This window comes from Camarhynchus parvulus, chromosome 10 (assembly GCF_901933205.1).
Source record: "Camarhynchus parvulus chromosome 10, STF_HiC, whole genome shotgun sequence".
Taxonomy (NCBI): Eukaryota; Metazoa; Chordata; class Aves; order Passeriformes; family Thraupidae; genus Camarhynchus; species Camarhynchus parvulus.
In genome coordinates this window covers 3473457-3485466 of record NC_044580.1, presented here as the reverse complement: position 1 = coordinate 3485466, position 12010 = coordinate 3473457, and the positions used below count along the sequence as shown (strand labels likewise).

Below are 12010 nucleotides of genomic sequence, written 5' to 3'. Positions count from 1 at the left end.
AGAGCCCCAAAATCCCTTGGGATAAATCCCTGGAGGGATCCAGGATGAGCAGCTGCAGGCCCAGAGTGAGAGAGACCCAGAGACTCCATGTGGGGAAACTGAGGCATGGTGGTGGCAGTAGGGGCAGGACCCCGGCAAATCAGGGTTAAATTCCCTGATTTGTAGTGAAGAACACAGTTTCTTCCAGCAGATCTCTCAGCATCCTTCAACTACATCCCAGAGGATGCTGAGGCACCAAACGCCACCCCTGAGACCACATGGGAAGTGTGGTGCCATTTGGAGGAAAACCAAAAATCTAAATAATCGAAGATCTCAATAATTTTGGGGTGAGTTTCCTCCCCTTTTTTGGCAGTAGCTGGCAGTAACCCAGGGCAAGGGGAGGACACAGTGGGGGACAGGAGCAGAGCCCTCCCTGCTGTCTCCCATCACGTGAAGGTTCTGGGTATTTCTCTCCATTCCCAAAGCCGTTTCTTGCAGGCTTTGCCTGTAAATGACTTTAATCTTCATAAGCCCAAAAAGTAAAGCTGCTTATCGGGCTGGGCCCTGCTGGAGCACTGGCAGGAACGGGGGGGGGGGACGTGGACAAGAGGAGGGGGGTCAGTCCAGGGGAGAGGAAACCCCACACAGAGGAGCTCCAGCACATCCCTCATCCCCATCCCATCCCCTCCTGACACCCTGAGGTCTCAGGGAATGGGGTCAGCAGCAAATCTCCCCTCTGCAAGCTCCATCCCACACCCCTGAGCTGTGCCCGTGTCCCACCACTCCCTTTTTTTCCCCTTTAACCCCGCTCCAAGAGGAATCTCGGTCTCGATCCCGGCCCGAAGCAGGCGGAGAGCTCCCGCCCGGGGCTTGCCAAGCCGGCAGCCGGCAGAGCCGCTGCTCCGCGCCGTTTAACGCTGAATAATTCCCTGCGGAGGAGCGGAACTATTCTAAACCCGCCAGACGCCACCTCCACCCGGCTCCCTCCAGGGATTCCAACCGTGGGGACGGGGCCCGGGACATCGGAGTCTCACCTGCACAGGTGGGATAAGCAGGGAAAGCAGCGAGGTTCAATAATCAGCCCCAAAGCATCAGAAAGTAAAAAGTAAAGCCTGGACTAAAGGGGAGCTTTGGCATCACTTCATCCCTGTCACAGCCAGATCTCAACAGGCAGGATGGAGCCAAGTGCTGCCCAGGCTGCTCATCCTCACTGATTTGGGGAGGAGATGAGGGGTCCACCCCCGCTTTTTCCCCTGCCAGGGGACCCCCGGAGCCGCTGGCAACAGAGGGGGGCCGAGGCGGGGTGTGCCGCGTCCGTATGGAATGGTTTTTTATTACAGTTTTTAATCTCACAGTCGGTAGCATTACATGAGAATAAAGCACTGGACAGGACTGGAAAAAAAGGCCTCTGGAGACAGCATGCAAACATTGCAACGAGTTTAAAGCAAAACAACCCAAAAAAGAAAAAGCGTCTGGCGGGGACACGGCCGCGCTCTCCCGACTGGGTGGCGAGTCCAGCGTCTCCCCGTCAACCATCACTTCTGTCGCTGGGGGTTTCCTTTTCATGTGTCCGTTTCATTGGTTTATTTATTATTATTCTCCTTTGAACAACCTTCTTCTCTCTTTCTTTCTTTCTTTTTTTTTTTTTTTTTTTTTTTTCTTCTTTTAATTACATTAAAAAATAAGATTCGTACTTTAGTAAAATGCCCAACGCTCAGCTGGGCCCTTGCTCGAAACAATAAAAAAACAACGACAAAAAAACAAAAACCAAAAGAAACCCAAAACAATAAACGCTCCCCCCAAAACTGAGAAAATAACAAAAATACCCCACAAAAATTAAAAAAAAAAAAACAAAACAGCATGGGAGACAAAAATGAAAACAAAAAACCCAAACCTGGAAAATAAAAAAAAAACCAAACTGACAGATTTGGAAGTTTGGAAGCAACCGGGGGAATTGGAGGGGGGCACCACACCCCCGGGGCTCCCTCCTGGTGCTGTGGTGGGGCAGGGGGGCTGAGCACACCCCGGTTCCCCCCCTCAGCGTGGGTCCCCTGCGGCTGTGGGGTGGCAGAGCCCCCCCTCACAGGTAGAGCTCCTTCTCTTTGATATGCACTAGCTGTTCACGGAGCTGGTGGAAGGACGGCCGGTGGCCGGGGTCCAGCGTCCAGCACTTCTTCATCACCTCGTAGACGACGGCCGGACACCCGTCCGGAGCATCCATCTTGTAGCCCTTCTCCACGCGGGGCACCACGTCCTTCAGGGGCTGTGGGGAATTCAGGGTGTCAGGGAGGGGCTCTCCCCAAAAATCTGGGCTCAGCTCCCCCCACAAAATCCAGCCCCTGGGGGTGCTCATCACTCACAATTCTCGGATAAGGCACTCGCCCGAAGGAGTAGATTTCCCAGAGGAGGATCCCGAAGCTCCACACGTCCGACTTGGTGGAGAATTTCTGCAGGGGGAGAAGCAGGCTCAGGCAAGGGTGTGGGATCTACAGCTCCACAGAAGATTGTGGACTTTGGGTGTGGGAATCAGTAGTGTTAGAGAATTCTTGTGTTGGATAAGAGTTAAAGAAAAATATGGAGCTCAATCGAAAGTTATTCTTATGCTTTTCTGCTTTGCTTGATTTTAGCCATGCAGATTTGCCAACCTAAAACAAATGTTTGGGTGACTTTAGCTAATGCTTCAGGTTTAGATACCATATGTTTGTCCAACGTGGCCCCCAAGAAACCATTTTCCACCTGTTTGGTTGATGTGCCAGTAGATGTCTGGCCAATCCCAAAAGATATTCAAAATGCTGTATCAGGAACATTTATGGGATCATCCCCAAATAATCTTGTGGATGCATGGGAAGAGTGGGCTCCTCACCTTCCCAAGGCATCTTCTGAGCCTCAAGAATTAGAGATCCTTGGCTCTATGTACATGACCTATTGGGTCAAATTTAATGATACAAAAAAAGATGGATCTTTAATTAAAGATGTTACTCCCTTCCACAGCATATTTAAAAATCAGACCTCATGGTGCAACTATACTTCTTTAATTCAATCAGCATTTAATATTTCCTTCCAATTACCTGGTGGAATGTTTTTCATTTGTGGAGACAGGGCTTGGCCAGCTATCCCAGCACACATCACAGGACCAAGGGTGGCAAGGGATCTTCCCCACCCTCAGGGCAGCTGCTCTGGGGGTCAGACAGGCACTCAAGCACCATCTCTGGGACAGCCTGGAATGCTCCCCCTTCCTGCAGCTTCCACCACACCCAAGCCTCCCCTCTGCTCTGCTCACCCACCTTTTCTCTAAGTGCTTCTGGTGCTGTCCACTTGACAGGCAGCTTGCCTGTGTCCTGTGTGGAGGAGGCTTCCTTGGTGAGCCCGAAGTCGCTGACCTTGGCGATGTTGTCCTCCGAGACCAGCACGTTCCTGGCCGCCAGGTCCCGGTGCACGAAGTTGTTGGCCTCCAGGTACTCCATGGCTTCACAGACATCTCTGGGAGGGGTGGGAGGCACAAAGGGGGTTCGCAGAGTGGCCCCAAAGCACGGGTGGGGCGGGTCAGGGGGGTGGGCATGGCCTTGCCTGGTACTTACAAGGAGAACTTGAGCAGACAGTCTGCCCCGAGCACCGACCGCCCGCGCGACCGCAGGTAGTCTACTAGGCTGCCCTGGAGGCAGGGATGGGCAGAGAGAGGGGTCAGCAGGGCCAGCAGCCCCCCTGCTGCCCCTCTCTCACAGGGCAGGACAAGGGGATGACACCCCTCCCTTGTGGGACAGGCCCAGGGGAGATGTCTCTTTAAGATAGGGCAGGACCCAGGGAGGATGTCCCTCTCTTGTGGGATAGGATCCAGGGGATGATGTCCCTCCCTCATGGGGCGGGATCCAGGGATGATGTCCCTTTAAGATGGGGCAGATCTGGAGATGATGTCCCTTTAAGATAGGGCAGGACTCAGGAATGATGTCCCTCCCTATGGGGCAGGACCAAGGGAGATGTCCCTTCAAACGAGGTGCAGGACACAAGGATGATGTCCCTCCCTCATGGGGCAGGACACAAGGATGATGTTCCTTTAGGATGGGGCAGGACCAGAGGAGATGTCCTTTAAAGGAGGGGCAGGACACAAGGATGATGTCCCTCCCTCAAGGGGCAGATCTGGGGATGCCACCCCCGCTGGGAGCCAACATGGGACAAGGGACATGCCACCTGCAGCCCCCCGTGTCCCCAGCGAGATGCAGCCCAAGCTTGCATGACCCAGCCGTGCCAGGGTGAAGCCCCAGGAGCGTGGGGGGGACAAGGGGACAGAGGGGGAGGGCAGGTGGCTGCGTGGGGGGGGTCTCACCTTGGCCATGTACTCGGTGACGATGTAAAGGCCACTCTTCTCCTCCACAATCACCCCCAGCAGCTGCACCAGGTTGCTGTGTCGGAGCTGCCTGCACGGCACAGGAGGGCTCAGGGCAGGGGTTTGGGGACAACAGGGGTGTCAGGGGCCATCCAGCGCTGTTGGCAGGGACAGAGGTGCCCCCTCCCTCACGCTGCCCCCCCAGTGAGGGTGACACTCACGTCATGACGGACGCCTCCGCCAGGAAGGCCTGCGCTGTGGCGTCGTTTTTAATGCACTTCACGGCGACTTTGTTCCCCCGGTAATCCCCCAGCATCACGTCTGCAGGCCAGGAGAGACGGGCACAGGAGGCACTGGGAAGCATCCCAGCCTCCTGGGGCCCCACAGCACCACAGGAGCCCCCCCACCATTCAGGGCCACCACAGGCTGGGGACAGCGGGCTCACCTCCGAATTCCCCTTTGCCAATAATCTGTAGCAACTTGAGGTCCTTCATGTTGAGGGCCCAGCCGCCTGCACGGGGGGAGAAGGGGGAGTGAGGGAGTGCTGGGGGGTGCCCAGGGGCAGGGGAGGGGGTGCCACGGCCACTCACTGCGGGAGAACTCGTCCTGTGCTGCCACCGTGCCCTCCATCAGCTTGGGTTTGATGAGGCGGGTGCAGAGCCCGTCTGCGTCCGTGGTGTAATGCTGGGGGCACACAGCGCAGCGCGGGTGACACCCGGCACGGGGTGGGGGACACCCGGTGCTGCCGGGCTCTGAGGTCCCACCAGGTGGCAGCACGAGGCCACGGACAGGCCTGGTGGCGGCCGAGAGCTCTGGTCCCTCCTCCTCCTCCTCCCTCTGTCCCCAGCATCCCCACCCCAGCAGAGAAGGAGGAGCACCCACCGCCCCCCAGCCCTGCAACCCCACAAGCTCTGATGTCCCCACAGGGCATTCCAGCGGTGGCCTCACCTCCACCAGCTGCATGAGGTTCTCAAAGTAGACCTCCTCATCGATGCTGAGCTTGCTGGAGGAGTAGATGATGCGGTAGTGCTCCACCTTGCCCTCGCAGCTAACGCACAGCGTGTAGTCCCCGGGGTAGTTGGTGCTCTCCCGCACCAGGAACAGCCCCGTCTCGGGGGGGTACAGCAGCCTCTCCGCCTGCTCCCGCGTGATCTTCCCGTGGAACCACCTGCAGGGCCGTGCAGGGCGGGCTGAGGGCTGCCTGCACCCCTGTGGGGCTGTGCTTGGCTGTGCAGCAGCTTTTGGCCCTGCCTGCGTGGGGACGGTGCTCCTCACGGTCACGGGGCTGCTCCTCGCTGTCCCCACCCACCCTGGGACACAGCTCCTTCCATGGCATCCTGCTCCCCTCCTCCTGCTCCCCTCTTCCTGGCCCAGCTGGGACTCTGTCCCTCTGCACGCTCCCAGGAGGTTCCTCCTCCAGCCTGGGAGTCACTGACAGCTCTGGGATGCAGCAGGAACATCAAACCTGCATGTCTCCCATCCCTCCTCTACAGACCCCATTTCAACCTTCCCTCTTCCTCCCAGCAGCCTTTATCAAACCCCAGGTTAGCCTAACCCTAACCCCAGCCTTGGGTAAAAAAAAAAGCAATTTAAAACACAACCCAACTATGGAATCACCTTGCCAGCCATGCAGGCAGCTCTCAAAACACTCAAGAGCTCTCCTCAGCAGTAAATCCCAATCCCAAATCCACACTGTGCCCTGTGAGGAATGTCCCTCTGTTGGGACACAGCTCTGGCCACAGGGATGCTGCAGCCCCAGAGCCCTGTCTGGGTACTCACGGCATGAGGCTGAGCTTGATGCCAGCTTTGACCCCTTCCCGCTTCTGCACGTAGTTAGCAGGAATGATGCCCTCCCTGCCCACCTTGTTCTTCGCCTTGTACCAGTTGGGATCCTGTGGGGACAGCAGGATGTCACGACGAGCCCATGGTCCCTGCATCCCACCTGAGGAGCCCTCTGGGGGTTCCCCTTGCTGGCAGCAGGGAGGATGGGATGAGCAGGGCATTGGGGTCGGTCTGGGACCACCAAGCCCCGGTGCTGGTGGCCCTACAGGGCTCACTGTGACCCCCCCTCCCAACCTGCCAGGCATCCCAGAGCCCCCCCAAACCCTGAGCCCCTCTTTTCCTTCGCCAGAGAGGAGCCCAGCACCGCCGCCTCTCCCATCCCTCCTCCACCTCCCGGGAGGCACTCGCCTTTTGGAGAAACCTTAACTAACGAGGCCATGAATTAATTAACCAAGCTCCCGGCCAGATTCACACCCAGAGGGACTGGCAGGACCAAGGGCTGCCACTGGCATGTGTCAGGGGGTGCAGGGACAGGGAAAGGGGACAGCTCACCTTGGTGACAGCGACGATGGTGAGGACGTCTCCTTTGCTGAAGGGCAGGTCCTGCTCGGCGGTACCGTGGAAGTTGTACTTGGCGATACATTCTGTACCGGATGGCCACACGGCCTGGCAGGAGCAGGGAGTGCCATCAGAGCCCTGCCCGAGCGTGCCACCCACCCCTGGCACCCCCTGACCCTCGGGAACCCAAAGGGGGTCTATTTAAACCACGTGTCCCCACGTCCCTCCCGAGCGCTGGGGCCACCTCTGCACGGCTCCATGGATGGATGAGCCAGCCTCATGGACGGCTCCATGCCTGCCTCTCCTCATCCAGAGCTTACCTGCATCCCTGACATCTTCTCAGGAGGTTGGGGGAGCGACTCTCACAGGGGGGACACGTCACTTGGTACCATGAGACCTGCACGGGGGGAAAGGATGGCTGAGAACGGGGCACGGCAGGAACGAGGCACAGCTGAGAACAGGGCACGGCGTGAATGAGGTGAGAGGAGGATGCAGCACTCCCCCAAAGATTCTCCCAGGCCAGGTGAGCATCTCTTCTCCCTCCAAGAACAGGTCCTGCATCCAAAATATCCCCAAACTGAGGTGGAAGTGGGAGCTCCGGGCCCGCTCAGCCCCTGCAGTTGGGGTGGGAGCAGCTGCTCACCTGGACTAGGAGGCATTTGCATGGATCCAGCTTCTTAAGAACTGAGTTTTTGAGTGCAGCATCTGCACCAAGGAAAAGTCCAGTGCAGCGTGGAGATGCCCAGAGAAGGGAAGGGAACAGAGATGACCTCCAGAAGTCCATCCCACTCCTCTCCCAGGCTACACAGCCAGAGCCCTGCTCTCCCTGGTGACCCACACATGGAAACATCCAGCCCTGAGAGCTTCCCAGGCCTGGGATCCAAAAGAAATAAACCAAATCTGCTCCCTGCAGCATGGAAACCACTGGGACTGTGGAACGTGCAGCTCCTGAAGCCCAGGGGGATGTGCTGCCCGGGGGTGCTGTGCTCTGGGACGGCTGTGTGGGAGGGAGGGGAACAAACCCAGCTTTATTCCTGCCGCTCCAGCCCCCGGCACGGGATGAAGTCACCAGCCCCACAATCAAACCAGGCTTTCTTGGGCTGGGGCACCGGGGTCGTGCCAGGCTGGGGGGCACACAGAGGGACACAGACAGAGCGACCCCAAAAACCCACCCCAATATTGTTGAATTCATCCCCTCCCCTGGCGTGGCGTCAGTCAGGCCTGGCAGTATTTTGGGAAGGAGGAAGTGAAACGAGGGGCAAGGAGGAGGAAGGAGATAAGGGGCAGAGCTGCGGGAGGAAGAGCTCGGTGAGAACGTGGCCCTGTTTCCACCACGTGCCCGCAGCCTTCCGGAAAAGGCGTCACGCTGCCCCCCCAGCACCTCTGTCACCTTCCCCAGCGCGGGGACACGGCACACGGCCCTCTGCTTTTGGCAGAAATGGAGGCTGGGGTGCTCACCCCAAAACCAGAGTCTGGGCACCTCAGGGGTTTCCATCACCGCAGTGCTGGGTGGGTTTCTTTGCCAGCCAGCCCGAGGAAAGCTGGAGATGGCACCCAAACCCAGCCTGGTGGCACCTTGGGGACACTGCCAGGAGTGCCAGGATCCAGGGGAGGGCAGAGCAGGGCAATTCTGGGCTGGGGAGCACCAGCTGGGATCCACAACTGCGAACCCAGAATGTTCCCAGCTCCAACCCCTCCCGTTCCAAGCTGATTTTTGCTTAAATTTTGGATTTACACCTGGCATGCAACAAAGATTTCAGCCATGGGTCTGGATCCCACCGCTCTGAAACGCAGCACCAGAAATCCAGGGAATAAACTCCACTCTCTAGGCTGTGGAGGGATTTAGCTGAAGCCTGGAAGGAGGTTTAAGGAGGGGATTTCCCATGGCTGGGGCTCTCAGCCCTGTTCCCCAAGCAGGGTCCCGTGGGACAGCGAGCACAGGCTGTTGCTCAAGGAGAGCTCCAGCCCAAAGCCCTGAGTCAGCGCTTCCCACCGGCCAGGCCTTGTTTCCAAACAGCCCAAAATCAGCAGGATGGAGCTTTCCACCCGCTGGAAAACCCTGGAGCCAGTGCAAGGGATGCCCAAAGGCTCACCCCGCGTTTCCCACCCCGCGCAGGAGCTGAATCCTCCCAGTCCCAAAGGCCGCTTGTTTGGGCTTTCAGCTCACGGATGTCACCAGCATTTATATTTGATAAATGCAGCAAGGATACAAAATTCATAGCCTGCCTTCATAAAGAGAATTTTTTTTCCCAGCTAAAAAGGAAACTGCCTGAGCAAACCCCACCAAGAACACACTGCAGCCAGCCCAGGCTTTTTTATCTTCCCAGATCGTGGATATTCATGGCACAGGACTGTGGCATTGTTATAATTACACACAATAAATCTGCCTTTCAGTTTTAAAGAGGGAGGTGGTTCCAACACCGGGGGTTGCCCCTCAGCCCGACACAGGCCTTCCTCCTCTGAGCCTCAGTCTCTTTTTAATTGTCACCTCATTTCTGCCTCGAAGCCGAGACTTTCCGAGGAAGAGGAGGAGGAAACCACACGGGGCAGCTGCCAAAGCAGCCCCCCGAAGGCCCCATGTGACATCCAGCGGTTCCTGCCCGCGTCACCCGGGCCAGCCCCGGCCCCGCGCCCGCATCCGCCCGCCCCGCGCATCCCTGGGGATGCTGGCCTGGGAGAAGGACCTGGAGATGCTGCCCGAGGGGATCCACAGCTTCAAAGCAGCATCCTGTGCCTGCCGGGAAACCACGGGCATCGCCCCTGCTCTCCTCCAGCAGGATGTGCAGCAGCACATGAAAGAAATTAATAACCATTAAAAAAATTAGCCAGGGAGCAGCCTGGCTGATTGGGCAGAGCCCAGCGCTGGGTTTGGCTGTTCCCAGCCCTGCCAGGCCAGGGTTTGTTCCTTCTGCAAGACCCCAAAGTGGGGCTCAGGATGTGCTCAGATGAACCAAAACCCAGCTCCCTTGTTTGCCCAGTGGAGCATCCTGGGTGCAGGAGCCCCAGGGATGGATCTCATCCCCCAGGGATGGATCTCATCCCCCAGGTCCATCCCCACGGCCCTGCTCCTGCATTTCCCCGTGGGAAGGCCGGCCTGGCAGCCAGGAGCCGGGCAGGGCAGGTACAGCCAACACCTCTGAGAATCCAAAGGGCACTGGGAAATGAGCTGGGGACAGCGTTCCTCTCATGAATCAAAATAAAATCCAGTTGTGCCAGAGCCATGGGCAGGTTGGAAGAGGAGTTTGGGACCTCCACGGGAGCACCATCACCACGGGGTGGGCAGGGTGAAGGATGCTGCATCTCAGGGTCAAGCCCAAGCAGGGGAGGGGGCAGCACCTGCCCAGCACCAGGATGACTCCGTTGAAATGAAGTTTGATGGCACAGAAGCCTCATTCCCAACGGGAACAGGTGTGTGGGTGTCACCCACACCCACCCCTCCTGTGCATCCACCTCCCAATGAAGTCCTTTAAACTTCAAAAAACAACCAAAGGAAAAAAAAAATCCCAAAGCCACCCCAAACCAGACAACATCCTCCCAGCCTCTGAAAGATGTTATCTGCTGTTATTACAATGAACACCTACGATTACTCTAATCGAAAGAAAAATGTTCCTCCTTCATCTCGCCCGCCAGATCACAGCGTTTCGGAGCTGCTCCCCCAAACCAGCCCCGGCCGGGTGCCCTGCTGCAAAAAAGGGGGGGAAGGAGCTTCTTTTTCAGGGGGTTTTGAAATTCTTTTAGAAGAGAAAGAGAAGATGCTGCTGGTCAGAGAACTGGAGGCACCTGGGGGACAGGGGGAGGCCTGGAGAGAAGCTGCTCCCAGCCCCACGTTGCAAAGAGGATTTCCTGGTCCTCCTTTACCCTACACAAACCTCACCAGGGTGACTTTCCACCAGAAATCACCCCAATGTCCCCTTTCCCAGCTGCTGTCACCTGGGGACAGGGACAGGATGTGGAGTGGGGCGCGGAAGGGTTTTTTTTGGCAAACACCCACTCAAAACCGAAATGCTGGGGGCAGGCAGCTGTCAAAGGGCAAAGAGGCGCCCCAAAACTCCCCAAAACTCCCTGCCTTGGCAGGGGTTACCCCACGGCTCCAGCACTCCCACGAGGGAGGATGGGGATGCTCCCAAAAGCTCCCGCATCCCTCCGGGGACCTCTCGGGACACTCCCTGCCTCGCCAGGATGGGGCCGTGCTCCTGCGTGGGTCCAGTGGGAACAAACCCCTGTCCCGGGAGGAAGGCTGCCATCCTCCTCCTCCTCCCTCTCCCCAGCCCTCACACCTCCCATTCGCCTTTTTTTTTTTTTTTTTGGGACTTTTTGATTTTTCAGGGGGACTTTTTTAATTTTTTTTCCGCCCGATGGCACAACCCCTTTCGCTCTCGCTAAACCAACGAGCAACAGCCGCGGCTATAAATAACCCGCCGCCGCCTTATTGCCCAAAAAAAAAAAAAAACAAAAAACCCAAAAAAACCAACAAACCCCCCCCCCAAAACCCAACAAAAAACAACAACAAAAAAAAGCCCCAAATTTTCAAACATTCAACCCAACAAGGCGCCGCCAAGCCCTGCGAGCAGCCGGGCTGAGCCCGCGGGCCTTTGTACGGGATGGGGATGCAGCGGCAGGGGGAGGTGGTACCCCCGGCGGGCTCGGACCCCCGCAGCATCCCTCGCTGTGCCGGGGGTCGCTCTCCGTGCCCCCGCGGAACGGAATGGGGTGCGGGGTCCCCGGGGACTGCGGCGGGGCGGGAGCGGCCGTGCGGGGTCACCGGGGGTCAGGCGGGGCCGGACCCGCGCCCCCCCCGGCCCATTGTCCGCGCCCCGCTGGTTCCCCGCTCCCGGCGCCGCCGTCAGTGACTCACCTCCGTGCGGGCAGGGGCTCAGCCCGCCGCCGGCTGCTCCATGCGGCGCCGCCGGGGCCTCCGGGCTCGGCTGGGCCGGCGGGGGGGCGCGGGGGGCGGAAGGGGCGGGGAAGCCGGAGCCGCCGCCGCCGCCGGAGCGCGGCGGGGCCCAGCGCGGCGGGTACGGGGGGCGCGGGGCGGGCGGGGCGCGGGGGTCCCGGGGCGGCGGGGCCGGAGGGACGGACCGAGGGAGGGAGGGAAGGAAGGAGGGACGGAGGGAGCGGCGCCCGGAACCGGAGCGCCCCGAGCGCAGCGCGCATGCGCCGAGAGCACCGCGCCGGCGGCGGGGCGAGGGCAGCGGGAGGCGCGCGGCGCCACCTGGCGGTCACCGCCGGCAGTGCCACAAAGCGGGGACAGCGGGGACAGAGGGACCGACAGCGGGGACAGAGGGACAGCGGGAACAGAGGGAACAGAGGGACCGACAGCGGGACAGCAGGACGGACAGCGGGAACGAGAGCGGGAACGGCGGGGACAGC

The 12010-nt window shown here is 58.9% G+C and overlaps 1 protein-coding gene across 1 annotated transcript; it reads right to left on the bottom strand.

Annotated features, from left to right (window-relative positions):
- Positions 1-1285: 1285 nt before the first annotated feature.
- Positions 1286-11600, bottom strand: CSK (C-terminal Src kinase). Its single transcript, XM_030955620.1, has 13 exons — positions 11496-11600; positions 6961-7037; positions 6635-6748; positions 6080-6192; positions 5249-5468; positions 4891-4984; positions 4746-4811; positions 4522-4621; positions 4301-4391; positions 3558-3631; positions 3264-3459; positions 2340-2426; positions 1286-2242 (listed from the first exon to the last, which is right to left on the bottom strand). Exons 2-13 carry the CDS (start codon positions 6973-6975, stop codon positions 2060-2062), a joined length of 1353 nt encoding a protein of 450 aa, XP_030811480.1. The 5' UTR covers positions 6976-7037; positions 11496-11600; the 3' UTR covers positions 1286-2059.
- Between the last annotated feature and the right edge of the window lie 410 nt (positions 11601-12010).